General features: G+C 34.9%; 2 protein-coding genes across 6 annotated transcripts; both read right to left on the reverse strand.

Moving 5' to 3' along the window:
* Nucleotides 1-3,398: 3,398 nt before the first annotated feature.
* On the reverse strand, nucleotides 3,399-6,352 carry AS2 (Lateral organ boundaries (LOB) domain family protein). 3 transcript variants are annotated; one of them, XM_089066208.1, is made up of 3 exons: nucleotides 5,817-6,352; nucleotides 5,010-5,069; nucleotides 3,399-4,134 (listed from the first exon to the last, which is right to left on the reverse strand). In XM_089066208.1, exon 3 carries the CDS (start codon nucleotides 4,114-4,116, stop codon nucleotides 3,520-3,522), a length of 597 nt encoding a protein of 198 aa, XP_088922334.1. In that variant the 5' UTR covers nucleotides 4,117-4,134; nucleotides 5,010-5,069; nucleotides 5,817-6,352; the 3' UTR covers nucleotides 3,399-3,519. The 3 variants fall into 3 exon arrangements, with proteins under 3 accessions (XP_088922334.1, XP_047965946.1, XP_047965953.1); XM_048109989.2 differs by lacking the exon at nucleotides 5,010-5,069 and having other exon boundaries at nucleotides 5,817-6,350; XM_048109996.2 differs by lacking the exons at nucleotides 5,010-5,069; nucleotides 5,817-6,352 and adding an exon at nucleotides 5,161-5,795.
* A 3,182-nt stretch (nucleotides 6,353-9,534) lies between these two features.
* Nucleotides 9,535-25,514, reverse strand: ATMIN7 (HOPM interactor 7). 3 transcript variants are annotated; one of them, XR_007175274.2, is made up of 35 exons: nucleotides 25,365-25,514; nucleotides 25,079-25,292; nucleotides 23,738-23,813; nucleotides 22,501-22,753; nucleotides 22,079-22,200; nucleotides 21,938-21,996; nucleotides 21,206-21,263; nucleotides 21,037-21,121; nucleotides 20,723-20,914; nucleotides 20,527-20,585; nucleotides 20,272-20,341; nucleotides 20,118-20,186; nucleotides 18,874-18,996; nucleotides 18,730-18,783; nucleotides 18,521-18,603; nucleotides 18,233-18,329; nucleotides 18,056-18,154; nucleotides 17,717-17,917; nucleotides 17,488-17,598; nucleotides 17,219-17,403; nucleotides 15,846-16,469; nucleotides 14,956-15,373; nucleotides 14,158-14,397; nucleotides 13,955-14,078; nucleotides 13,713-13,861; nucleotides 13,256-13,612; nucleotides 12,556-12,722; nucleotides 12,082-12,332; nucleotides 11,806-11,981; nucleotides 11,168-11,287; nucleotides 10,845-10,981; nucleotides 10,498-10,759; nucleotides 10,165-10,260; nucleotides 9,865-10,019; nucleotides 9,535-9,787 (listed from the first exon to the last, which is right to left on the reverse strand). XR_007175274.2 is itself a non-coding variant. In XM_048116915.2 (34 exons), exons 2-34 carry the CDS (start codon nucleotides 25,188-25,190, stop codon nucleotides 9,951-9,953), a joined length of 5,298 nt encoding a protein of 1,765 aa, XP_047972872.1. In that variant the 5' UTR covers nucleotides 25,191-25,292; nucleotides 25,365-25,514; the 3' UTR covers nucleotides 9,535-9,950. The 3 variants fall into 3 exon arrangements, 2 of the variants coding, with proteins under 2 accessions (XP_047972872.1, XP_047972880.1); XM_048116915.2 differs by having other exon boundaries at nucleotides 9,535-10,019; XM_048116923.2 differs by having other exon boundaries at nucleotides 9,535-10,019; nucleotides 25,079-25,227; nucleotides 25,365-25,503.
* Nucleotides 25,515-27,152: the final 1,638 nt, after the last annotated feature.

Raw genomic sequence — 27,152 nt, forward strand, 5'->3', positions numbered from 1 at the left:
ATCCCATTCTCAAATATGGATTAGGAAAGCCTTATTAATTTGGAGTTTTTTTCCTTCTATTTATATTTTTTCACATAGTATTATTTTTTACTTTAATTTCAATTTTGTGTAATTTTTTTAATTGTGTACTTTTTCTGAAGAATTTATTGCATCAACTTAGTGTATATAATTATTCTTTTAGAATTCATTGTCACTCTTTATTAGATTAAAAAAAATTATTATTATCGTTGATAAATTTAAGGTCAAGCCAGGACAAATGAGACACGAAACTAGGATAAAATCTCATCCATCTTTTATCCCCATTCTCTTTAATTATTTTGTTGGGTTGGGGCCCCGATTTTGGTTTAGATTTTTATCAACAAATTTGAATCGTATTTGTATCAAACATTAGATATATGTGTGACATTTGAGCTACCACATATAGTCTCGATCAATTATTGCACGTAGATATATATAGCTGCAATAAATTCACAGTCACGTGCATTTAGGCATTTAGGGGGTGTTCGGTTGGCAAGACTAAATCTCATGATTAAATATGTATCATGTTTGGTTCATAAGATTAACTCTTTCAACTTAATCCTAGATGGATAGTCTTATGATAATTAGTCATAGCCTCCCCCCTCCAACTAAAATAATCCCACAACTTAATCCTAGATGGATAGTCTCATGATTATTAGTCATGGCAACCTAACGCCACCTTAGTATATTAGCTTGGTGGTTAATATTAATGGATATATACTTAATCGTTACATGTAGTAATATTTTTTTACTAGTATTATCTTTTGTCAATGGAGAAAATAAGAAATAGGGGAAAATCATTAATATTGGACGAATAACGAATTAATGCTCATCAACTTCATCAATTGGTCGGTATTAGGTAGTACTTGGTCAATTAATACATCCAATCAAATAATAATTACACTGTTTAACACATAACAAACCGAATGAAACCATTTTAAGGAAAATAATTGATAAAAGCCCAAGAAAAACGAGTAATATATGAATAAGTAGAAATTGGTCCCCTACATACTAAAAAAACAGGTATTTTGAAGCTACCCAATATATAATTAGTAGTACTACTATACTTTTTTTTTTCCTTAATAAAAAAAAATTGGTATTAATTAATTTATATGGTATGGTTAATAATATCGTAAAATTGTCGAATACTATCTCTTAATTGAAAATTTCCAATTTTTAAATAAAAGAAAAAGAAAAGAACAATTTAGCAAAGTGGAAGAGCCAATCTTCTCTCTCCTTTTCTCCTCAGTAACATTCGCTGACCTAACATAATAATAACACCAACCACCTATATACAAAATGGACTCTTCATGTTTGCTCTCTTTTAATTCCTTCTGATCATAAATCAGATCAATGAAACTCGTGCACCAATAATTAATATACATATATATGTACATATATACAACATTCACATGGGTTGTGGCCTTGTGGGGGTCAACTGACCTCGTTGTCGATCTAAGAGGGCCGAAAAACTCTGATAAATTCCCGTCTTTTGAACTTCCACCTTTCCACCCCTTTAAGTTGAGGTTCACTTACGCACTTCTGTCTTTTAACACGGCGACGACCTTCTTCACTCTGTATTTTCATTTGTTGGATCATTCATTATGTACACATGTGTGTGTAAAAACTATTGTCTTTAAAAGAATTATGTTATCCGTCCAAGTTTTATAAGAATTCTTTGTCTATATAACTCTGACAAAATATTTATAAAGTTAGAAAAAATAGGAACCAAGAAAAAAGGTGAAGGATAATAATATACAGTAACACATTCTCCATAAAGTTTATGTGGGACTCAAAATCATTGAGAAAAGAACTATTTGGAACAAAAATGCTTAGAAAAGGACCAAAATCAAAATGGCCCCCTACATCCTATACATATGGCCATATTTGCATTTTTGTTCCAACCTAATTAATTATTAGTGTGAATTTGTGATCATCATAATTTTCAATATATATATATATATATATATATATATTATATATAGTATCTTTACAAAGGTTCCCTCCCATGTTTTCCAACCTTAAATCATCATAATTTGAAAATATAAAATATTTGGTAATTAAGCTCATTATTCATGTTATCTATATATACTTTTAAAATTTTTAATGTATAGATGTACAGATATATGGAAGCAGGTGGCAAGAAAGAAAAGAATGGTATGTAAAGAATTAATGTCTTGAACATAATGGGTTGAAATAAATAAATGCTAGGAGTACATGATTAATAGAATAGTCCATGGTATATAATTAAAAATATGTGTATATGTGAAAAAAACGCAGAACACACAGTAGGAAAGAAACAAATACAAAGATGAAGCCTGAGCAGTACCTGATGTACATGCATAGGAGAGTCCCACTGTCAAACGCATTTAAAGTTAAGGCTATCATTGCACGGCTACGTCATCATTGTCCATCCATATTTTTTTGAAATACCAATTTGTAATTGGTGTTACCACCATTTTCTAATCTTTTCAAATTAATTACTACTCCTACACATATGCAATACATGAATGTCTTAATGGGACACTTAGTAAAAGGGATTTATTATGTGGTTTTATATTTTTTGTTGAGGATTTTCAAGCTTCTTCAATTATACCCACAATGTGCAGTTATTATTTAATTACTATAATTTCTAAATTGCATTTGATTATATTTCGTTACTGCATCTTCTTATGTGTATATTTAATAAATTATATCTATATTAAAGCAAATTAAACTAATATGCATTTCATGATCATTTTGACTTAATTAAGAGTGTACTATAAATATAATGCAAAAGGGATGAAAATAAATAAACTAGTAATTTCTTATCGTTGAAGAGCATTAAATTTTGTAGTCACGTCTAGTTGTTAGGGTCTCATAATGAGAGATTGGGTATCTCAATGATGCCATTTATTTCCTAACAGTTTCAAGACAAAAATTCCGAATTTTGAACAATAGTTAATGAGCCATAACAAAATAACATAGTGTAGATAATATCCTCTTCTAAAATTTAAAAACCAATAACATTTTCAGATGGCAATTTCATCTATATGTATAGTAGTATCCATATTAATTTTCTTCCATCATACATTGTCTATAAGAACATTTTTCAATTGTTTCATATTGCTCATATTGTTATACCTATACTTAATTAATTATAACGATCGATTAATTTTTATTTATTTATCTCAATAACTTTCTATTCAAATTAAGCATAATACATGAATTTCGAATTTCATCTTTTGAAAATACAAAAAATAATGTCACTATCAATATGTAATAACCAAGACAAAGATATCACAATACAAATATAGAGTAATAGTAATAATTAAGTTCAGAAAATACACAAAAAAACAGCAACAATTAATAAAAATAATAATAAAACTTAGGTCATGTGATTTCCTTTACCTCTATATTAATAATAATAATAATAATAATAATAATAATATAACTAACATCCCTCTCTCATAAAATCCTCAACAAAAAAAAAAACATGATCCAAACCCTAATTAATTAAATTCAAGACGGCTCCACCGGCGTGCGCCTCCCATCGGCCGCAGTCCCGGCCGCCCTCGACTGCGGAAACCCCCCAAGCTGCCCGATGCTGGCGGACATGTTCATGGCGAGCAGGCTGCTGGCATCGTAGCCGCTCCCGCCGTCAAAGGCCCTGATCATCTGCTGGTTGGTGACCGGAAAGAGCTGGTGGTGGAAGTGGTGGCGGTCGTGGGCGAGGTTGATCGTCCCCTGGTGGTGGTGGTGGTGGAGGAGGCCGAGATTCTGGTATTTGGAGAGCTCGGATTTGGCGCAGCTGAGGTCCATCTGGAGCTGGCGGAGCTGGTGCTGGAGGAGGGAGATGACGCCGACGCAGCCGTAGACGGGGTCACGGAGGCGCATGTCGGCCTCGTACGCGAGGGAGTTCACGGCGTCTTCACGCTGGTGGGGCTGGAGCTCGTTGAGAAGCTTGGTCACGTTGCTGGCGCCGAAGACCTTGTGCACGTTGGCGAATTTCTGCGGCTGGTCGGGCGGGAAGTAGGGCGCGAAGACGCACTCGGGGAGGCATTTTCGCCGGAGGAACTTGCACGCCGCGCACGGCGAGGTTGTGGAGGAGGATGCCATTTTCTTCTCTTTTTTTGGCTATATGGAAAAAAAAGTTTTATGGAAAATTAAAAAATTGGTATTGATAAAGCACGAGATGATAATGTTACGCCGTTTTGAAGGAGAAAGAGGTCATTAGAAAAAAATATACTAGTTTTTATGAAAAAATAAAAAATTTGTGAGGGGAAAGAGGTTTTAGTATGATAAATTGATAAAGCACGAGATGATAATGTTCGTCGTGTCAAGGAGGAGGAGGTAATATGAAAAAAATAAAAGATTTGTTATGAAAAATTTAAAAATTGCAAGTGGAAAGAGGTTTTGATGTGATAAATTGATAAAGGACGAGATGATAATGTTACACCGTTTTAAAGGAGAAAGAGGTAATTAGAAAATTTGTTTTATGGAAAATTAAAAAATTGCGAGGAAAAAGAGGTTTTGATATGATAAATTGATAAAGTACGAGATGATAATGTTACGCCGTTTTGAAGGAGAAAGAGGTAATTAGAAAAAAATATAAAAAATTGCGAGGGGAAAGAGGTTTTGATATGAAAAATTGATAAAGCACGAGATGATAAAACTAAGTGGTGAGATTGATCAAATTTGAGGGAAATTGACAAAGTAAGTAGTTTGGGAAGGAGAAATTATGCAATTGATATAGGATGGAGGCATGAAAGGAAGACCTAGTTGCTAAAATTCATGAATTTTGGAAAAAAAGAAATTACAGTGTTGTTTCAGAGCATGATTGAAGCAGACAGCTTTTAATTTAAGACATAAAATTAGCTTGACCACCAAATCATTGACAGCTTTTAATAGGTAAAATCAATAAAGTTGATTGAAATCAAACATGGAACACAAAAACAACACAGAAATTTTTGAGAAAAGAAACTATATCTGGAAATTGAAATCCCATATACCTGCCCTATATTTTCTACACCTCCTAGGATCTGTCAATTCTTTCATCCATATAATTCCATCTAATCAATCAATACATTCATAAATACATATACATATATATGTAGAGAGAGAAATGGAGAAATAGAGAGGGGTAAGTAATTATGTTTATACCTATATTTCCTCCTGTTCAGGGCTGGTGATTTGTGACAAAATATAGATAGTAAACACACAAGAAAATTTGGAATTGCAGATTGTTGAAATCTCAAACATATTTGGGAGTGAAAAAGATTTCATTTTTATTATGTGGGAGTGGAAAAGATTTCATTTTTATGAGTGGGCTTCTCTCAAAAAATACTCCAGAACCCTACTCAAGATTTTCATCATGCTATTTCTTGATTGAGAGAGAATTGGAGAGAGAGAAAGGGGGAAGCTAGCTAGTGTTTTTAGGGTTCTATTTTAGTACCTAAATACATAAAAAAGTGGAAGAAGAAAGTAAGATTTTGGAATTGGATCTCGTGAAAGTGAGGTTTTTTTTCCTTTTGCTTTATTATTTTGATATCAATGTTAGTCTTTTGTAAACAGATCTTGCTTAGATCTCATCCAATTTTCACATGTGAGTGAGTGACTAATAGCCAAAATCTTCACACACACACACAAAGAGGTGACTTCAAAATTACCTGTGAAAATGAGACTTTTGAGAAAAGCCAGTTGTTTCCTCTTATATTTTGTCACACACACACACACATATTGATATAGGAAAATGTATATGTAGTGAAAAAGAAGCAAGAAAAAGGAGAGAATGTGAAAAGGGATATGAAATAGTATACCTAGGCAGAATAAAAGTTGTTGACAACCCGTCTCTCTTCTTCTTCTTTGACAAATCTAACGTGCCTCGATTTCTGCGGTCAAAGATCACTTTTTTCCAATTCTTTTTTCCTTTTGACAAAACAGATCAAATTGTAGAGTGAGACAGAAATTGTGATGAGTGATAGTAGTTGTTTTTGTGGATAATGAAATGATGATATAATCCTTTTAATGGGGGTGCAAAAAGGGTGTTTCTTTGAGGTGCAATCTTGAAATGTAAAGATGGTGCTTCGGAAGAGAAGGAAGAGAGAGAGTGTTTGTGTGTGTTAGCAAATCTATATATATATATATATAGAGAGAGAGAGAGAGAGAGGAGAGAGAGGGAGGTGAAGGCGGAGGAAATTCCCCCAAGGCCAGAGGCTATGGAAATGGGGGAGAAAAGGCAGAAAAGTGAAGTGAAAATGTTGCTAAGAGAGTGGAAACTTATAGCATAAGGGAAATATCATCACTCACTCACTCACTCACTCACTAATAGTGTAGTGTGTGTGAAAATGTGTGTGTGTATGTATCACCCTGAAATTGGAAGAAGCTTGTGAAAATTGAATTATTGTAATGCAGAAGGTGGGTGGGATGGGGTGGGGTGGGTGGGGGGGGGGGGGGGTAAGGGGTGGGAAGAAGGTATAAGTATAATCACTATGACTATCTTACAGAATTCAGAGTGCAGAGATTTGAGAGCGAGTTGTCTAGTGTCGTGACATGACCTTTCCTTTTAATTCTTTTTAATTTATTGTGTTTTTTGATGTTGTAAATAATCTTGGGGTGGGTGAGGGTGGGGGAGTTAATATTTGAGGGATAATTCCCATAGTTTTAGGGTCATCTGCCCTATCCCTAATTGGCTATTTATGGTAGTCAAGTTTTGATGCTTAGCTATCTCATTTTAGGGTTTCTAGCTTGTGCTCTTTAGAAGATGTATTTGATGTCTTGCATGTTTGTATTTGAGAGTATATATTGTGAGTTCTCTTTTTATATATTGTACTACTACATTTTATTTTTTTGCAATTGCTTTTAGTACATAAATTGTGACCATGAACATGGGACTACAAGTTTGTGGTTTTTGTATGCAGTGTGACGGATCCAGAATATTCAGTTTTGGGATAAGATAAATAATAACTATATTGATTTGGAATTTCATAATCGATCTTTTAATTATATCCTTCTTTTAATATGTCATTAATTTTTCGGTAAAAAGATTAATTATCTTAAAAAATTATTATAATTGAGAAATGTTAAAAACAAATAAATTTATTATAAAGAAGTAAAAAATGTACTTTTAAAAATAATACTAATGCATTACAAATAGAAAATAATAATAAAAAAAAAAGAATTAAGCTTATAAGAGAGTGAATATGGTTAAATTCCATTATGTGTGTTCTTGATCTTCAAATTTATGTCAATCAAACTTGTGAGGGTGGAGTTATAAATCTTATATTTCTAACATTAGTATAAAATATGCGTGTAGGTCTGTATTAGTTGCATTACCAAAGTGTGTCATGAATTAGTTATAAATCTTATATTTCAAACTTGTGAGGGTTAGAGGCTTTAATACTTTACTTGGCAGTTGACAAAAAAATACTACTAGTATTTATAACTTTGAAAGCACAAAATTGGCCCTTAACTAACCTACAACTTAGGTCTTGCACTATATTCCTACCCATATTTATTAAAAAAGGCTTAATATTTTTGTAAATTCTTGAGTTTCTTGGACATGTACGATCCCATAATCAGTTAATCCTTCATAATTATGCTATATATGTACGTTATATAGTTGCATCAATAGCAAAATTAATGTACGTGATTAATTATTAGTTTATGGAGTAATTATTATGAGATGGGAGTCTTAGTAACATAAATAACTTTCAAGATCTTTGGTACGTGAGTAATTATAGTCTTTTGGATTAATTTCTTTATGTTATTGAGCCTTTGTCAAAATCAAATAATTTTGTTTAGAAATATTGTACTAGTGTGTTTCACGTTTAATGCGTTATTGACTAAGTTTAAATTATTAATTATAAATATGGATTACTACAATATTATGATCGCTTTAAACATGTGTAGAAATAGTAAGCTCTTTATATTTTTGCAAATTTGTAATTTGTAATCATATTAATTTAGAATGACAGAATTTGATTTGTACGAATCAATTATCGGACAATAATTGTATGGCCCACTTAAGGCTTGCAAATCATATTATTCCTTTTATTTATCGATAAAAACAATAACAGAAAACATGGAGTGGATATAAAAATAATTAATCAGGTCGAATGAGATGATAGAAAAATACTCCCTCATCCCACATAATTTTACTCAGTATTCCATTTTGGGTCGTCCCACATAATTTTACTCATTTCACTTTTACTATTTTTGATAGTGGACCTCATATTCCACTAACTCATTCCTACTCACATTTTATTATAAAACTAATACTTTAAAAGTAGGACCCACATCCCACCAACTATTTCAACTCACTTTCCATTACATTTCTTAAAACCCGTGCCAAGTCAAAGTGTGTAAAATTATGTAGGACGGATGGAGTACTTTTTTTTATTGTCGAATTTAAATACTGTTATTTAACACAATTTTGATAAATGAATGTGACTACTATAGCTGTATTCTAACTCTAATACCACATCAAACTAATTTGTAGTTGTGTATAATATGCAAGTAATTAAAAAGATTCTAATACTACTATTTTTGCAGAATAAAAACAAAAAGGTCAAACTCAAATAATTAAATATTGTCGTCCAATTTATTTCCAGCCTAGCTAAGTCCACCTTAATATATAGGGTAGTTATATTTCCTAGAATTTAGGTTAAATTCAATTGCTGTAGCATGTAGCAGCTTGACTGGTCAAATATATTTGTATTGGACCAATCGAATACTCTGCAGTCAGAATTATTTAGACAATTCAATTTTAAATGCTCTTCTTTTAATAAATGTATTTATGTATTTTTTTAGGCGTTAAGTGTTAAATAAGTTAGCTTCAGTGAATGGGTTTTGAAACTTAAATGAGTAAAGCTACTCAATCACAATGTAATTAATTATAATGAATTTAACTTTCAATTCTTTTATTTATTACTCTTTTCATAATAGGAGTGCCAAGAGCTGTCATGATAGAGATTGGACTTCGTGCCTTGGTCAATCCTCAATTAATTACATTCTAGTATTTCCAGTGACATTTTTATTTTTTTGTATTTGAATCACTAGTGTTTGAATCGCTCGAACAATTATGTTTAATTTGATGGATTAGATAAGATTAGTCTCATAATATGTTACTCATTTAGATGGTCTTGGTCTGAGACTTAATCTCAAGATAATGCCGTGAGATTAGCCAGACATAGTAAATATTGGATTGTTTCCTGTGACAAGACTAATCTTGAATAATCTTGGTCAAATTCAATCTCAAATAATGTCACACTAATTTGATCTTGAGTAATTGAACAACTAGGTGGCCTGAGTCAGTGTTACTGAATAGGCCCATATTTGTAATAGAGCTTCAAGTGCATAGGCCCAAATTCTAATTTTGTGCAGGAAATAAATCATAAATTGATATGGTAAGTGTGTTTGTATGTGTGTGTGAGAGAGAGCATCACAAAACAATCGTTTAAATCTCCTTATAAACGTTTTAGTAACTTAATAATTGCAGCATACAATATAGACAACGTCAAAATGATACTCCCTCCGTTCCATAATAGATGTACTTTATAAAGAAATCAGCCGGAAATTGTGCTATTTTTCATCATTCTACAAAATTATACAAATGAGAGTCAAAAATGCTAAAACATAAAAAATGAGGCGATAGTATGTATCTAACTCCGATTTCTTCCAAAGCTATTTATAGTGCAGACAGAACCAACATACAAACCGAAATATTGAAGCAAAATAAGCCGCAAAGTAAAATCCATCAGAGAAGAGAAGACAACCCTCTGATCTTTATCTACAACATGAAATCCTATGTTAACAGCGACTAAACAGCACACCTTGGAAAGGATCGGTAAGGCACCACGAACTTACATATGAGGAAGGGGCTCGTTGCACGAATGCTTGGACACATGATAATAGCATAAAACTGTAGGGATTTGACACTGGATATTGCTGTTTCAGCTGGCTGGTACAAGTGTTCCCAATTGCATCTTGAAAAGATCGGTGATGGCACCACGAACTTCCATCTGTAAAAGGGGATTTTTTTTTTGTTAATAAGCTTGGCAGACATTGTTGGGCACAAGACACTGAATATCACCTCTCTCTCTCTCTCACACACACACACACACACACTTCAGAACTAGTAAAACTCATGTAGGGCTCGGAAATTACCCGGTCACAGCAGACAAGTTTCGTAATCAAAGGATAAAAGTCTCTCAGGTGACTTCTGAAAACCCGCGCATTCATTTCACACATGCCTTTCAGCACCTGGAATACAATTAATCAAGCTCAGTATGTGGCAGTTTGATGGGAGGGTGATATAAAAATCATCAAATGAATTTGAACACTATTTGAGACATATTGAACACATGATTAATAATAAAAACTCATTTTTCAAGATATAGGCGCCAATATTGTTGACCAGCCTCCTCAAGAACTAAATGCAAGAAGCCGTGATGATGACATGCATATTTCCTCGCATCTTATACATGACACAGGCCGTACCTTGATAATGATTGGAGATCGAAGTTCTAGAACTCTATGAACATCCATGTTAGAGGCCTCCTCCATGCTAGCCAGAAATTCAGATGCCTCTCTCAGCACCTGCTCACAAAAAGACACAAGCTTTCCTTCGGCAATTATTTCAATTTCATCTTCTTTGATAAATTCCTCTTTTTGCATATCAACTGTAGACGTGGTCTTTTGTAGGATATCCAAATAGATACAAGTTCCAGCCAACTCTTGACGGAGAAGATTCAGTGGTGGTCTGTTCAGGAAAATTCACACATTAATGGAACTGACCAAGTCAAGGAATGACATTTATTTTTGAAGTTGAGGCACAATCAACCAACCTTTCTGCAGGAATTTGGTGCATTCGCAATTTGAGATTACTAAAAGAATTGTAAGAGGCAGCAAAATCCAAGATAGAGAACAAAATCTCCATAATGGCGATCTTATGCTGCATATTCAACTTGTTCCAGAACTTTTTCTGCAAGGTTAACATTCATAAGGATAAGGAGTTGATGATACTTCACAATTTTGCAAGTCTGCTAGAGGATATAGCATTAAGTGATTGATACAGAAGTAAGCACAGTAGAAGTAAAAAATCAATAGCAATGAAGAATAGGGACATCATTATTCTAAAATAAAATGCTCATGAAACAGATTGTAATACCTGAATACTATCGATTGCACCTAACAATAACAACTGTGTTACACATTTACTCCTAATTTTTCCGAAGATAGGACTTTCTTCGTCATCTCTGGAATCGGACTCCATAATAGAATTAGGAAGCTGATCAAGCAAAAAAAAAAAAAAATAAGTCAAAGCCAGATATCAATCGGTTAAAGTGCCCACAAGTAAAAAGGATTCAGTACCAAGATGATGCAATTTTCATTTATTTGGAAAGCTGGTACAATCCAGATAGCACAAATAGCAACAGATTTGGTATTTGGCAATTTTGTGGGGAATGGGTAATGAAAGACAACAATAACTCATGATATACCAGGTTACTGATAATTTGAGCACTCAAATAGCTTATCTTCAAAGTAAGAAATAGGCTTGTATTAATCGAGTTTGTGATCAAGTGGCATTAACCATAAAGATCTATGCCATGACTTATGAATACATAACAGAACAAATATGTTTTATGCTCCATTTTCTTAATTTGATAAGTTGTAACTTCATTGAAGTAGAACCATGATACGCTTACTTACAAGCCCCTGTAAGATATATTGCCAAGAGTACTCAGTTATCGAATGACACATAACTACATGCATAGCTATAATCAAAACTATAGGTGCAATACCAACCTTGGATGGAGAAGACGGTTGTGATACATCAGGTGTATGGTTATTCGCTTTTGTGGTAAAACTTCTCATAAATAGGTTATCCATCATATTTCCCATGATCTTTTGTCCTAGTGTTTGATTCCTTTGAATGACTCCACCATCGGTAGGTCTGGTTCGTCCAGATGGTGACGCTGTGCCTACAGAAAGCCATGTCAGACATTCAGCTTCTGATACAGGTAATATGCCATCTCCATATGGTTATCTAAGAATTAACATTATACACTTCAAGATGCAAACCTTCAGATCCTTCCATATCCATCGCTCGCACTATTTCTTGATTGGGTTCCCCTGGAATTCCATTAGCACTGGCATCTCTTCCCATCATACTCCCATTTTCATAGACAGTACCATGATGGTTGGATAAATAAGTACCAAGAGGTACTCGTGAAGGGCTGTCTAAGTCTCTTATCAATACGTTATGATGCTTGGTGTTCTCGAATCCCACGTTATTGAGAAGCTCAAGGGGTTGAGTAGTGTATGAAGCATCCCTGGTAAAATCAACGAATACATACCAAAATACCTTCATCAATAGAAGGAATGGAGTTGACAAATTATCAATCCATGTTTGACCATCTATTTATGTGTGAGAGCAGCGGGGTACATGTGTATGTGTATGTGTATGTGTATGTGTATGTGTATGTGTATGTGTAATTGTGTGTGCGTGCATTTTCATTTGTCACAGAAAGAGAGGGAAATAGAATGTATGTGCACCTTATACTTTTTAACAAAGTATCCCAGTCATTATCACTGAACTGATGACCTCCAACTTCAGTAAGATGCACTAATGCACCCAGAGATATTGAGACTACTGACTGATCTGTTTTCTTGGCACAATCCAACAGTAAGCTCAGCAGTGGAGGCAGCATAAAACAGACATCCTACATACAAAAGATCTCAATTGTCACAAAAATGTCATATAGATAAGGAAAAACTTTATAATTAATAACATAAACCGACCGAAGTATGACAGATAGGGGACAAGGTGGCCAACCAATCCGGAACAAAAGAAAACTCTATTTTCTGTCATTTAGAAGATTAAACCAGAAATTCACTATTGCTAGGGATTCAAAATGCTACTTTAATCATAAATCCTCCCACATCGAATTATTTTCAAAGATTGTCTTACTTTTCAACTGAATTGACCAGCAGAATACACAAGAAGCAGATACATTCACACTGTTCACTTCATAAAAAACATAATCTTCATTGCATGGGAGCCATTTCAGATTAACAGACCTATTTAAGTTACCACATGATTAAATTCAGCATCGGACAGTAACTTGTTAATCACTAACAAACATAGAAATTATACAGAGATAGATTTCTTAGAAAAATGAGCATAAATTAAGGTCCATATAGGAGACAGACACCACAATATACAAATAATAATTTCAACTGTTTATTGGGCTACCTTGTAGAAGGTGTTGAAAAGATTGCATAACAACTGTAGTGAATGAACGATGCTTTCTCGAATCCATTCATCCCCAGATGACATAGAGCTCTCTTTTCCAGTATATCTCACGTTATCAAAGATGGGAAACAAAACCCGATGAAATATATTCTCCCAAAACGAAGATGAGAATTTACTGCCTCTTTCATTGAGCAAATCAAATAAAACCTCTAGTGCGCAATTTCTGACCTCTGCTCTTGGATCCGAAGTCAGATCAGAGAGACCAGCCAGCATAGGGAACCAGTAATGCTCGGTAACATCACAAGTTTCATCTGCAGTTGCATCAATGGGTTTCAGAGCACCTCCCGGTATAAGGCCCTGGTACAAGAAAAGATATAAGCAATAAAATATTGTCTATAAGGCCAAAGGGGAGAAAAAAAGGACTCTCGTGACCAAATATGTATATTGTATGGTGTACCTCTGCAAGGCGATCTTCACAAATGCGGAGCAGAGCAATAGCCTTCAAACTTATACGATGGGAAGTTTTATTATTAGCAAATCCAATCAGGCAGTTGACACAATCCATAAAGCAATCCCCAACAACCTGATCGAAGTGTTCCAGTACAACTGCACCATTACTCAGAGTCAGATGACTTTTTGAAACAAAAAATAGAACTGCTACTGTAATTTCAATAGAAATAATGGAAATAAAGTTCCCACCTTGCTCCACATTCTCAAATGCACTCTCAACTATGGGTTCCAAGTCATCATCCGCAGCAGCAGTGAATATCATGAAAACACTCCGCCAGCCGGATTTTATGCTTCCCACTTTTGATTTTATCATCTGTTACCCCAGAAAAAAATGTTCATACCAAACAGCAGTAAAGCTAAAAAAGACAAAAAAAGAAGATAAACGGACATACTTGAACAATGCAATCAACTATAAGCCTCCGTATAGAATCACTTCTGCTACTCCGAATGAGAACCACAAATGGCTTTAAAATATCATTCTGGAAAGTGAAGTTTGCAAGTTCTGCACGCTCCAAATATTTCATAGCAAGTTGCCGAAGAGAATCAATGGCATACATGGCAACTTTTTCATCAGGATGGCTCCCAGCAAATATAAAATGATGGGACAAGACAGACCAAATTCTAGCCCAAACCTGCATATATTAAGTAAATTAAAATGGTTAGAGAGACGAATTAAAAAAAGTTATGTGCAAAGCTGTAATTGGGAAGTAACTGTGGAACTTTATCAGATACCATAAGATATGGGAACGGCCTGAGGATGGTGAGAAACAAGCTGATATTTATGGAAGTACTACAGATGGAAACTCAGAAAGTTTGGACTCTCAGAGTGCTTAAGATGAGAATGTATAATGCTTAGTATAGCTGACAAACATGGATGATGATTGTTTACAGCTGCATAGGAGTATAGGACATAACAAATTGCACTTCCACACTATTTCCTTTCAAGAACGGTGCTTCATGCTATCACCTTAGCCAGTTCTATTAAGGTCAGAATTATGCTGTGCGGGCAGGATAATATTAGCATGCTGATACAAAGCATCCAGATACTGAAGATATAACTGAACAAGTGGATAGTATCATAGATAAGTAAACTACTGTGGATAAGTAATACCCAGAAAGAGTTGAGTTGACCCAACAAAGTAGCAACTAAAAGACAAAAGTAAGTGAAATTCAGTAGGTAAAAAAATTACCATGCGTATACGAGCCATATTGTAATAGCTAATTTCAACAACTTTCTGCAAGCTAAACACACGAGCTGGAATCTGTTTCAATTCTTCTGCAGATACACTACACAGGGCAGTAAAAAACTCCACTACTGTCTCACTGGGCAATTTGACACTATTAACAAACACTTGCTCAGTTGGTTTTCCAGATAGCTCTCTCAGAGATTGAATAATAGCATCCCTAGAGATCTGATTTGATCCTTGCATAATAGTTGCAGTCATAGCAGGCCATGATACTGCATACTCAAGCCGGGAAATGCATTCTAGAATGGCAAACCAAGAGTCTTGGAAGGCATAGAGCTCTGTATCACATAAAGTAAGTAGAGTGCGGAGAGCTTCCACATTTTTACCACGCATATCTCTTGGTGCATGCAAGAAATTATACCTACAATTCATTTTCAGAAGCATTAGCCCATGTTTAACAAACTCTTTAATGCCAAATTGCATCATAGAAATAATACAGGTGGTTACAAAGTGAAGAAACATCATGGTTAAGACAACTTGTTCAGCTGCTTATCGTATAGCCAAAACATCTTATTTCTTGGCAAACTACAGAATCTAGCAGCTTTTCTTAACAGATATGTACATCCTCATATTATTAGATAGTAAATTCATCTGTTATCAAAATCTGATCTGTTTCCGCTGCATGAGGGTGTGGTCTCCAAGTTGCACATCTTTGCGCATGGCAATTGGCAACTGATAGAAATGATATATTTTCAATATAAAGAAAGTAAGCATGACAAATTCATAAGAAGAAAAAAAGAACCCTGAATAGAATATAAAAAGATTTAAAAGAATCTAAGAAATTACAAGTCACAATCTACAAGCTGAGAAATTAATTGTAAATTGAGAATTACCTAATCAAAGATGTCAAAAAGGCATAGCGCATGGTGTCCATTCCAAGAACATGTGTAATATGTATACCTTCCTTGAATCCCTCCATACAAAGGCTAACCCTGGGCTTGTTATCTATCTCACCCATGGTAACAGCAAAAGTAGCAAGTAACGGCCATCCAACAGCTTCAACCATGAGCTGCACAAGTTCAATTCTTTGTGAAGTGTAAAAGACACCCCTTTTTCCTCCATGGTCCTTTATTATAGCCTGAATTTGCTTTAAAACCGCATCATTCTCAGGCTTAGGGCCAGTTGAAGAGCTTATTTTGGGTATGGCCAGATTGAGAATATTGATGAGACCCCTGTCTTCAGCTTCCAGTTTTTGCTTACTGTTTTTCAAAACTCCAGCAGAATCATCTTTCATTTTTATTTCTTCCTTAACAATGGAATCATATAACTCTTCCAGGAGTTCTGGAGAAGCAGATTCCTCGGCATTATTCATGGTATTCATCCGTACAAAATCAGTTTTAGACATTTTTGGCCACACCATTGGGTTATGAGCATCGGTGTTTAGCATTATAACAGCATAAGCAAGGACATATGCGGTGTCTGCATTCTTGAATAAATCAGGATTGTCTGCACAGTAGCTGTATAAAAAATGCAATGTCAATATGTGGAAATACTAGCTCCTACTAACTCAGTGCAATTTCAATGTGGAAAATGCAATATGTCAATACGTGGAATGTGAATAAATCATTCTTAAAAATAAATCCGTTTCTGTGATTAAAATTAATAATTTCCAATCAAAGAGCAGTCCTGATGATCTCAATCAGGTTAATTAAGAAATTAGAAGCATTAGTTAACATTTAAGGCTGTAATGAAACATCAAAAAAGCAACCTAGTGGCAGTGAATTAGAACCACGAAATTTGCAAAAATGTTCTTTCAACATAAGTGAAATAACACAATGATTTGATCTTAAATATATTTTGTAACTCTCTCAACATTCACCATAGGGCATGTAGAATTATTAAGGTTTCTAGCAAAAGAGATCTTTTTACTGTTTTACTAAAAATGGAGGTGGCATAAAAATTATATTTAAACACAAATTGGAAATAACAGGAAAGATTCTTGGAACTGAACATGCAATGCTTTTTGATCTAATACGATCAGTTAAAATGTAAGCATGCCGAGCATTGATCAAGTAAATAGAAGAGCACCAAATAAGTGTGTCAATATGCATATGTCGGGGCACCAAGGAAAACCCAAGTTCTTGTGAGACAGCACTATCATTGACTTCTTTTTTTCAGTTTGAAGAACTTCTTATCCTTTGGCAGGAGGACCACATGCATGGTTTATGCTTCTAAACAGGAAAATGGAGCAATAGAAAGTACATACCGCTCTGCAAATTTTTCCATTATGCGGTCAATTTTCTGAGCTTCCCCTGGAAGTCGAAACCCTTTAAGGAACTCGCGGATTGCAACGTCAAACTTCATAGAAGAGAAGTTCATGTAATCCACATATGCATGCATAACAGCAAGTGGAAACTCCTCATGCTGACCTAAGTAATCCCCAAGCATGGCCTGGAAGTATGAAACAGTTAGATACGTCTCTGCAAACTTTTAACCCATATAACCACAAATTCCAAAAGAATAACATGATCCCACCTTGTCCAAATTGGGAGTATCTCGCAGAAACTGAGCAACTGCAGCTGGAGTTTTTTCCACCAATCCACTGGATATTAAATGTTGTATTCCCTTACCTGGATGTCGATTGAACTGTGGAAGTTTAACACAACAATTAGAGGCTGGTAAAAGAGCTCTATATTTCTGAGACATCACTGCTCATACAAATGACCTCATCTAACAGAAACAAAACAATAGCATGTTAAAACACCTCGGAGACCACAGCTTCAATGGTGGATTTATGAGCCTTCAGCTTCTCAAAGTTGCTTGATGGATCTTCCCTAGTTTTTGATTCATCAGATCCTGTAGTTGAAACGTCTTCCTCAAAAGACTCATTGCCCTTATTCTGCTTGTCCGACTCTCTGTAAGACTTTTCCCAGACCACCAATGATTTAAGAACATTCACGAGACCCTAAAATTATCAATAATAACAATCAGCAAGCTTGAATCGGTGATGTTAAAGACAAAATTTCCATTAATAATTTAGAAACAAGCAAACATACACACGGTAACACAAGGCCTCAAAATGATCTGTAAGGCCCAAACATACCTGTATAGAAGATGTTTTTATGGACCCTATCTGGGTTGTGGTGGGGGCCTTTGGATCGACATTTTGAGTACCTTGAGCAATTTTGGATAAGGTGGCAATCTAAACGAGAAGAGATCATAGAGTTAGGTACATAGCAATAAATACAAAACGTTATACTATTTCAAGAGATAAACATACTGTTCTTTCAAACAAATTTGGTGCTTCAAGATCACAATCATAATTCACGTATAGGTCAACAAGCATCTGAGAATCCTTGCACACTTTCTCCAACATCCTGGCAATTAGAATGGATGAAAAAATGTTAGCATTTATAATAGAACTTTTAAAACAAAAATGCTATGCTATTATATGTCTAAGTAGTCATCATCTGGGTAAAGATGACAACTTAAAACTAAAAAAGCTCAGTGATTAAACAAATTATGATCATGATAGAAAACTAATATTGTTTAAAAAAGAAAATCATACCTAAGAACGGTAAATTTCTGGTTAAGATCTGAGCCATCCAAGGATCGCAGAATAATCACAGGAAAGAAAACCCCAATTTCAGCCTGCAATGATTAAGCAATCCGCTCAAATAGGTTTGAGTGAAAAGCAATCCTTCTTTTTATATATTTTGATTGGAAAACTATTGTATCTGAACTTACAATTAGAAGAAACAAATAAACAAGTCATACCTTAAGACTTTCTCTAAACTGCAACAAAAGAACAGCAAAAATTCCTGTTGCATACTGCAGTGGGACAGGGACAAACCTATTAGTACTGCGAAACACATTTCAACATGGCAAATAAAAATTTTTAGAAATAAACAACTATAATACCTTAAATATTACAGGAGACTGTGACACTGATGCTCGCAACAATGCATATGAAAGGTGAGCTCTGATCGAGTCAATAAATTGAAAATTTCTTGAGAATGAGTTACTAACACCTTCCAGCAAACCCTGGATTCATTGTAAATAGCACATATAAATCAAAAACTAACACGATACCACCTTATTCTGATTTTTATTGCAGGCTGTCGAAGTAGAGAAAACCACTGTTGCTTAAAATTAAAAGATCCAGCCAATACTTATTCACTGTGCAGTATGCATTAACAAGTACTCCCTCCATCCCACAAAATTAGGGACACTTTCCTTTTCCGCCTGTCCCATAAAAATAGCCCATTTCCATTTATCAAAAGTTCTCCCCAACTCATTACTCATATACATCAATTTATTTACACTTATACCACTAGGGCCCACCATTAAACATTAATAATAATGTGGGTCCCATTATTCATTAACACTATTTTAACTACCCTTCTCCTTTCTCTTACTTCACCAATTATGTAATAATTCCCGTGCCATCCCAAATGTCTCTATTTTTATGGGACGGAGGGAGTATGATACAAGGAAAACACAAGTATTTAAGTAATATCTGAGTATCATCCTCCTACTCTGACCAAAGTGTTACACTCAATCAGTGGGGACAAAGACATATAAATGGGGTGCATGAAGGACAAGAGAGAGATGCAATTGAAGCAGCATTACTCCTTAAACCTTGCAACATCAATTTGAAGGTAAAGGATATCTAGTTACTGCTGCAAGCTGCCACCCAATACCCAGAGGCGTACAGATGGAGGGTTGAGTTTAGTTTCAGCATGGGTAAAAATTCTTTAGAGCAAAATTCAAAAGTGAATATAAAAAAAATCAATTGAGCAAGAGCTGTAAGTAAAAAGACACCAGAAACCTTGCTCTGCAGTCTGCAAAGACAGAGAGCACAAGAAAAGAATAGCCCCTCTACAAGTACTTAATAAAAGTTATTGCTCTTCTGACCACTTAAATGCACTATATATTCTTCTTTTAGATAGTGAGGTGATTTGTTATTGCTTTCTGTGGTGGATAGTCAGCAAGGGAAAAAGGTTAGAGTATATTCTACAATATTGTTTCTAAGAGTTAGCATCACTGAAAAATGAAAATCAATAACCATTGAGATGGAGTGAAACTAAGAAAAGCTTTTCCATTCTTCAAACCACCCGAACAAGTATGCAATAATCAATGTACAGAAGATCAGCAGAACTGACCTGCAGAAGCTCCAAAGACAGAATGCGTGTTTTGATAGTAACTTCATCATTATCCTCCCTCATGCCCATCTGCAAACATCTTGTATAGTTTGATCAATCTGGTGGCACAGATAACTTGGAACTATAAAATATTGAAGATGATAGAAACACGAACCTTACAAAGTGTACGGAAAAGAAGTAAAGCATCACGTTGTCCAACACTCATGTTCTCTTGGACCGTCCCTCTAACAAAATAGCGCTTTTAAGTTGCAGAATTGAAATGTTCTAAGTAATGTCTAGAAGATACAGATAAATAAACAAGGTTTGCTCACTGCAAGCCCCTGTCTGAGGGTTCATAGTGTGAACAAATTGGACAATTATACAACTTGTCTTCAAACTATAAAACATCAACTTTGGTATGTCACCCTACCTTGTGGCCTTCGCACCGTCTTCAAGGTTCACAGCCTTCTCAAGAACAGCCTCTAAACCCTACACCAGAAAATTGGTATAACACATGAATCTGATAGAAGCTCGGAAACTGGAAACAGTAGACATGCAAAATCTTTGGTGAGAGGAAATGAAGGTTTGTATTGGCAGGGTAAAGGGCAATATGAGTAACAGCCTACCTTTATATCAGTGCCATCTGCAAGATTCTGCATTTCTTGAACAGAAGCAACAGGCGTACTATTTATCTGTTTCATGGATAGTGTTTCACCCAAAGTAATAGTTGGCTCATTATGATCACTGGATGACACTTCTTCAACCACAGTCTTTGACTCATCCTCAGAGTTAGCTACTGCAGTCTCATTTAAAGACACCTGCATCACCAAAGAGAAATTATCTACAATAAACAAATACTTCTTCTCCATCTCGTCCATCATGTGGAAAAGACAAACAAAACAACAAAGATAAAGATCCAGGAGAAACTTTTGCTGCATACCACATCTGCTTCCATCCGTCGAAAAATTATACTGAGCATCTGGGTTAGCATGGCTTTTGATGTTGCTTGGTTTATAGGACTCTTGCTAAAGATTTATACATTAAAAAATGTCATGGTCACTGTATAATGCATCAAATGGAATTTTGAAATGGTGACATCTAAAAGATACCTATGAAGAGCAATGTTGTAGCATGTTTTGATGACTGCCAACAGCAGTTCCCCATGGACTGCAAAATAACAGATCCAACTAAATACAATGAAACATAAAAACCTGTTTCTTAATTAACAATAGATTATAGTGAATCAGGTAGACCTTTACAAAAGAATCTTCGCATCAGAAGTCAAACATAAACATAAACATAAACATAAGCCAGGGTTGAAAGTGAACACGAGTATTCAAACTATTTCGTGATTCTTTATGGAATGTTGAAATAAAGATTGAGTGGTCAACACACCAGTTTAACACCCAAGGATCATTAAAATTTACAAACTGCACATGGTGGTGACCTACTGACCTGTATTATCTTTCAAGGCTATTCCAATATAATTTGAATAACCAAAGAACCAAAGGGAGGGAGTAAAGCTGGGATAAAGAATAAGATACAACAAGTACAAGGAGTTCAAAGATAGAAGAAAGGAGAAACCAGCACCAACTCAAGCTCTTTGAAAATAAAATTTGAAGCTATGACTGTTGGAGCAATGTCTAACAATTAGACCACCAATTTATCACATTCCTTAATTTTGGCAAGACAAGAACAACAATGAGTTACTTAATATTGTTCTTATTGTTAAAGGGAGAGAATGTGCCACAAAGTTCATGCTTAATTTTCCAGAGCTCAGCAGACGAATATATGCAATGATGGAAAACCACACAATAAGAACAACAATCAAATCGACATACCTCGCAACTTTGTTGATGCTACAGCAGTTAGAAGCACTTTCAACACTTGAAGAGTAGTACTGCATTTGTATTTCCTCATAGGTTATACACAGAAAATGTCAAAGGTTCAGACAATCAGTTTAAATCAGCTAACTAGCATACCTGTCAGGTGATGAATTATCCACAGCCTTGCAGACCATGTTGAAAATGTCTGTAAATAACTGTGCATCTTTTCCGCCATCAAGACCAGGATCACCTTCTAGGTGGTTGTATTCGATGAGTTTCTATATTAAGATGAGAGGAAAAGGAAAGTGCATGAAGCATGATTTCTAGCTGCTTGTCATACATAGAGCATGACATTCATGATTAATAAGACAAGATAGAAAAATGGGATCATATTTCTTCATTTTTCAATTAGAGGAAGTACAATGCCAAATAACATGCCTATAGCTGAAATATAGAAAAGCTCATTGTATATGTAATGTAGAAACGAAAATACAAGAGACACAAGCAGTGGCAGTATTAAATTTGTACTCTAATGGGACTTAAGTAAGTCGACAATTATGCAGAAAATGACAACATACATGAAGGCAATCCAATGCAAGCTCCACGACTTTAGTGTTCTTGGTTTCAAAAGCAAGCCTTAGTGGATTCAGAACAAGCTCAGCCTCAGCTTCAGATAAAGTATGTCCTGCATTTGCCAAGACCATCCTGACCGATACATTATTGCTTGTAGTTCTTCCAACAGGTTCTATCTCCTCAACAGAAGATGGAGTTGTATTCGACTGCTTAGTTCCCAGCTCAGCTTCTTCAGCCCCGGTATCAGACTCAGAAGAACTATCCAACAAGTTTATTGCAAAATATTTAACCATATAAGAATTGATTAAGAGATAGTACTGGAAAAAAGGAATATTACATCATATTAGTTTACAATACATTCAATGAAGTAAAACGAAGTTGATACTTGCAACATTAAGATCCATGACCATGAAAGTACTTCTGCTTCATCTAGTTTAAACTCTAGAATAAAAGTAAGAAACCATGCTGTCATCACTGAAACACATATTTACTCATTTGACCTAATCAAATTGCACATGGTGTCAGGATAAATATTTGATGATTGACACAGCATATCAAATTGCACATGGTGTCAGGAGATCTCAACCAACATTCCATGCTTATCCAATACTATAACTGGATAAATTCAAAATTTGGCCTATGTATACGCCACACAGTACATGGAGAGATTTATGACATCTAATTCTTCCTTCACATTAGAGAAACAAAAGAAAACCAGTAATAATGCCGTGTGTATGTATGTATATATGTCATGACAGCATCTACATTGGTTTCAGTACTCTGTTATTTCCCTCATAATTAAATCCATGCTGTGTCATTCTAAGACAGCATATCCTTATTATATACTCCCTCCGTCCGCGAATAGGAGTCCCGTTTTTCCATTTTAGTCCGTCCGCGAATAGGAGTCCCGGTTCACTTTTACCATAAATGGTAATAGGGTCCCACATTCAACGAACTCATTTCACTCACATTTCATTTAAAACTAATATATACAAGTGGACCCCTATTCCACTAACTTTTTTCCACCCACTTTTCTTAACATTTCTTAAAACTCGTGCCACCAAGGAATGAGACTCCTAATGGCGGATGGAGGGAGTATATCTCTACCTGCTTTCAGCTCCCACATTACAATTGACACTTGGTTATCACTTATTCTATGCTAATATTTACGATAAGTTGGAAGAAAGTTCAAATTTCACATAATAAAGAGCATATAGATTACTCTCACAGTAGTTAAAACACCTTTTCTTCGAAGTTGCTGGTTGAGCTTCATTGGTCTCACCAGTGTTTGATTGTTGATCAGATTCCTTCCCATTGTCTGAAAATTTAAAGCACATGAAACAATAACCATAACGTTTTAGTCTCTAAAGACAGCAATACATTTAAAAGAGGAGAAACAAAAAATTATTATCCTGTGCATCTAGTTGTTTAAACATAACTGTACTCTGAAAAAAAATATATTGATTAAAGAATCAACAAAAAAGCCAATAATCATATTTTCTCTGTACTAACATATACCATCATTAATTTCCCACCAAAAGCAAAATAGGATGTACTTGCACAGCAAAGCTCTAAAAGGAAAATGCAAAAATTGGATTGCAGAAAAGAAATGGGAAGGTGATGATTGTAATGCACCTACCAACTCAAGATAAGGAAACCCACGGAAAGGGAAGGGTCATTTTTTTTTCATCCTACAGCTAACTTTTTCCTTCTCCCACACATGATAAAACATCAAAATCTCAGATTGCCCATCCATCACATCATTCTTCAATAAAACTTTGTATCCATATCATCAAAGAAACAAATCCGTCTATCACATACATCCTCGTACCCCCAAAGAACCCAAAATACTGTTTACACTAATCAAATTTTATGTAGTCGTCTATTAGGTTATCACTGATACCCAGAAGACCCTGCATACTTCAGACGCTTTGGTTGCACTACAACATGGAAACCCTGTCGAAAAGTACTAATCTTCTGTCATATGAGCGTTGAGATATTAAACCAACTCTAAAGTTAGGTAACCATACAATGTGTGTGATTATATCCTTATGTACTATATTCACGTGATTGTAATTTGTAAGAAAGTACACAACCATCTGTTATTTAAGCCCACACACTGAAAACTCACACAGCCATCTAGCCTCCTCCAATCATGTTAGTTTATTTCTCAGTGTTACCTATACTTAACAGACATTGCTAACTACATAAGTATTTACAATCATAGTAACCCAGCTTATAACTTACTAGCTTCCGGCAGAACCATGGGAAACCACACTACAATCAAAATACTCGATTATAGATCCTACTTTAAGTAATCAAACCAGTATATCCGAGACACGAGTGAACTAACTTAAAAGCAATCCATTTGAAACTTCAAATTCAAATCCAGCTCCAAACAAATTCTATAATGCGATAACTAAGAAAACTCAAGCAACAAACAGAACTGCATTCAGTCAACCGACCATCAGAAGCTGCTCCCCCCTCCACACACTAACAAACTAGAACAACAAACACTTGATGAAAACAGAATCAAATTCCAAACTACTGCAGAAACGATCCAAGCTCTTCACGTGAACGCACCTATATAAGCCTGAATGGCGGCCTGCAGAGCAGTGTACTTCCTGAGAGCACACTCCTTGAGCATCGACTCAAATGCTCGAGTCACGAATCCACCCGCTGCGGCCCCCGCCATTTCTTCAGCTCAACTCAGTTCAATTCAACTCAATCCCCTGCCAAAAGAGCACAATAATTTGTCGCCGGATCGGTCCGGATCAGTGGCGGAGAAGTGCCAGCACTGAATCGATGTGAGATCTCAGCTCGAACAACTAAAATTGACTGAATTAATCGGGAAGGGTGCCGATTTTACCTCGATTAGCTCGCGAACCGGAGATAGCGTAAATATCTTCACTATAACAGCAAATCAGAGATCTGCCATGGGAGAATTAAGAGTGAGAGAGAGTGTGTTTGTGAGAGAGAGATCTGTTTACCGATAGTGCGCCTTTCGTTTTAGATTCGGCTGCGATATAAGTCGTGTTTGTTTCAACTTTTTCTGGAAGCAACTTTGGCTTTTCTACTTGTGAAAATACTGCGATATATTTGCATTACTTATAAATTAAAGGCTAATTAATATTCTATTCCTTTTTTTGAAAATAAGCTTGTCACAAGTTTTATGAGCGTGATAAATTAATTTTATTAATAGGATTTTGTTAATTGGTTTTATGGAGTTGATTTGATTCTAAATTAGGAAGTTCAATATAAATCGAAATTCAATTGTTTGAATATATTTGGTCAACTTTGACTCTGGATAGTTTGTTATAGTATTTTAATAATAAGTGATAAATACATACATATTTTTTCAAATTTTAGTTGTACGACCAACTTTATACTTATGCTAGAACAGTAGATTATGTTGCAATTTGTAAGTGATGTATTTGCAATGTTTTATAATTGCAAATTTGAATAAATATCATGGTACTTGCATTATACTAACCCTTTTAATGGGTCAAATGGTCAATTATACATTTGATTCAATTGAAAGGTTCAAACATTAAGTTATTCTTATATTTCTTGTGGGTATGAATATTATGAACATGTAGTGATATGTAAAAAAAATAGGGATATTGGTCAAAAAAAATCATAAACTTTGAGTAAATTTTGATATTTTCCACAAACTTTAAAATTGGTCTAAAATATAACAAACTTTACATTTTGTTTGTTATTTCCCGTGACATGTCAATCACCATATCTAACTAACTTCTGTGCATTTTTTTATCCTATTTGGCACTACTCTAAATCAACGTGATTTTCTACGTAGCATTTTATCTTTTTTATCAGGACTTAAAAAAGTAATCTAAAATATCATAAACATTTCACGGTTACCCACATATAATAAGATTTTTGCCAAAGATATCTTATTTAGGCTATCATGGAAAATATCAAACAAAATGCAAAGTTTGTGATTTTTTAGACCAATTTTAAAGTTTGTGGAAAATACTAAAATTTGACATCGTTTACTAGAATTCAAATTTCAATTGGGCAGCGATCAAGTTTACATGGGCCAGCCCATACAAATGGAACGTTGCATTACCAATATGTTGACTCTTTGAAATAATGCAACAAATACCTATAGAAACTTGGAGATGGTGTTGTAACTTGTTACAATTGGTACGAACTTGTCCACAGAAATAAAAGTACTAACACATGTTAGGAGAGAACTATAATTTCAAAAATACGATATTCATTAACGTGCGTAGATTTATGAAGATATATTCGATCATGTCTTTGGATGCAATAATATCACATCTCAAATGAATGCATATTTCTAGGCCTTCGACGAATTGACACCAATTGCAATTGCAGAGCCTTCGGCGCGATCCAACATGAATAATGAGTTTACGCTTTTTAACTGACAATACGAATATTTAAAGCATTAAATATTTGAAATATTCAATCGATATATATTTTTCATTTCGATTTGAAATAAAATTCGTAAAATTGAGCTGACATAATTTGACACATGGGAAAGCGAGACTGTGCAATGTCCGGTGCAGCAGGTGGCCTAAATCCAAAGGCACCGACTTTCTTCACACCCAAACAACCAGAATCAAACCACCTTCAACAAACAACACAAGAATCAAACTTTCTTCAACCCATT

Source organism: Salvia hispanica, chromosome 2 (genome assembly GCF_029641045.1).
Source record: "Salvia hispanica isolate PSC_SH4W2 chromosome 2, Shi_PSC_v1, whole genome shotgun sequence".
In the NCBI taxonomy this organism is placed as follows: Eukaryota; Viridiplantae; Streptophyta; class Magnoliopsida; order Lamiales; family Lamiaceae; genus Salvia; species Salvia hispanica.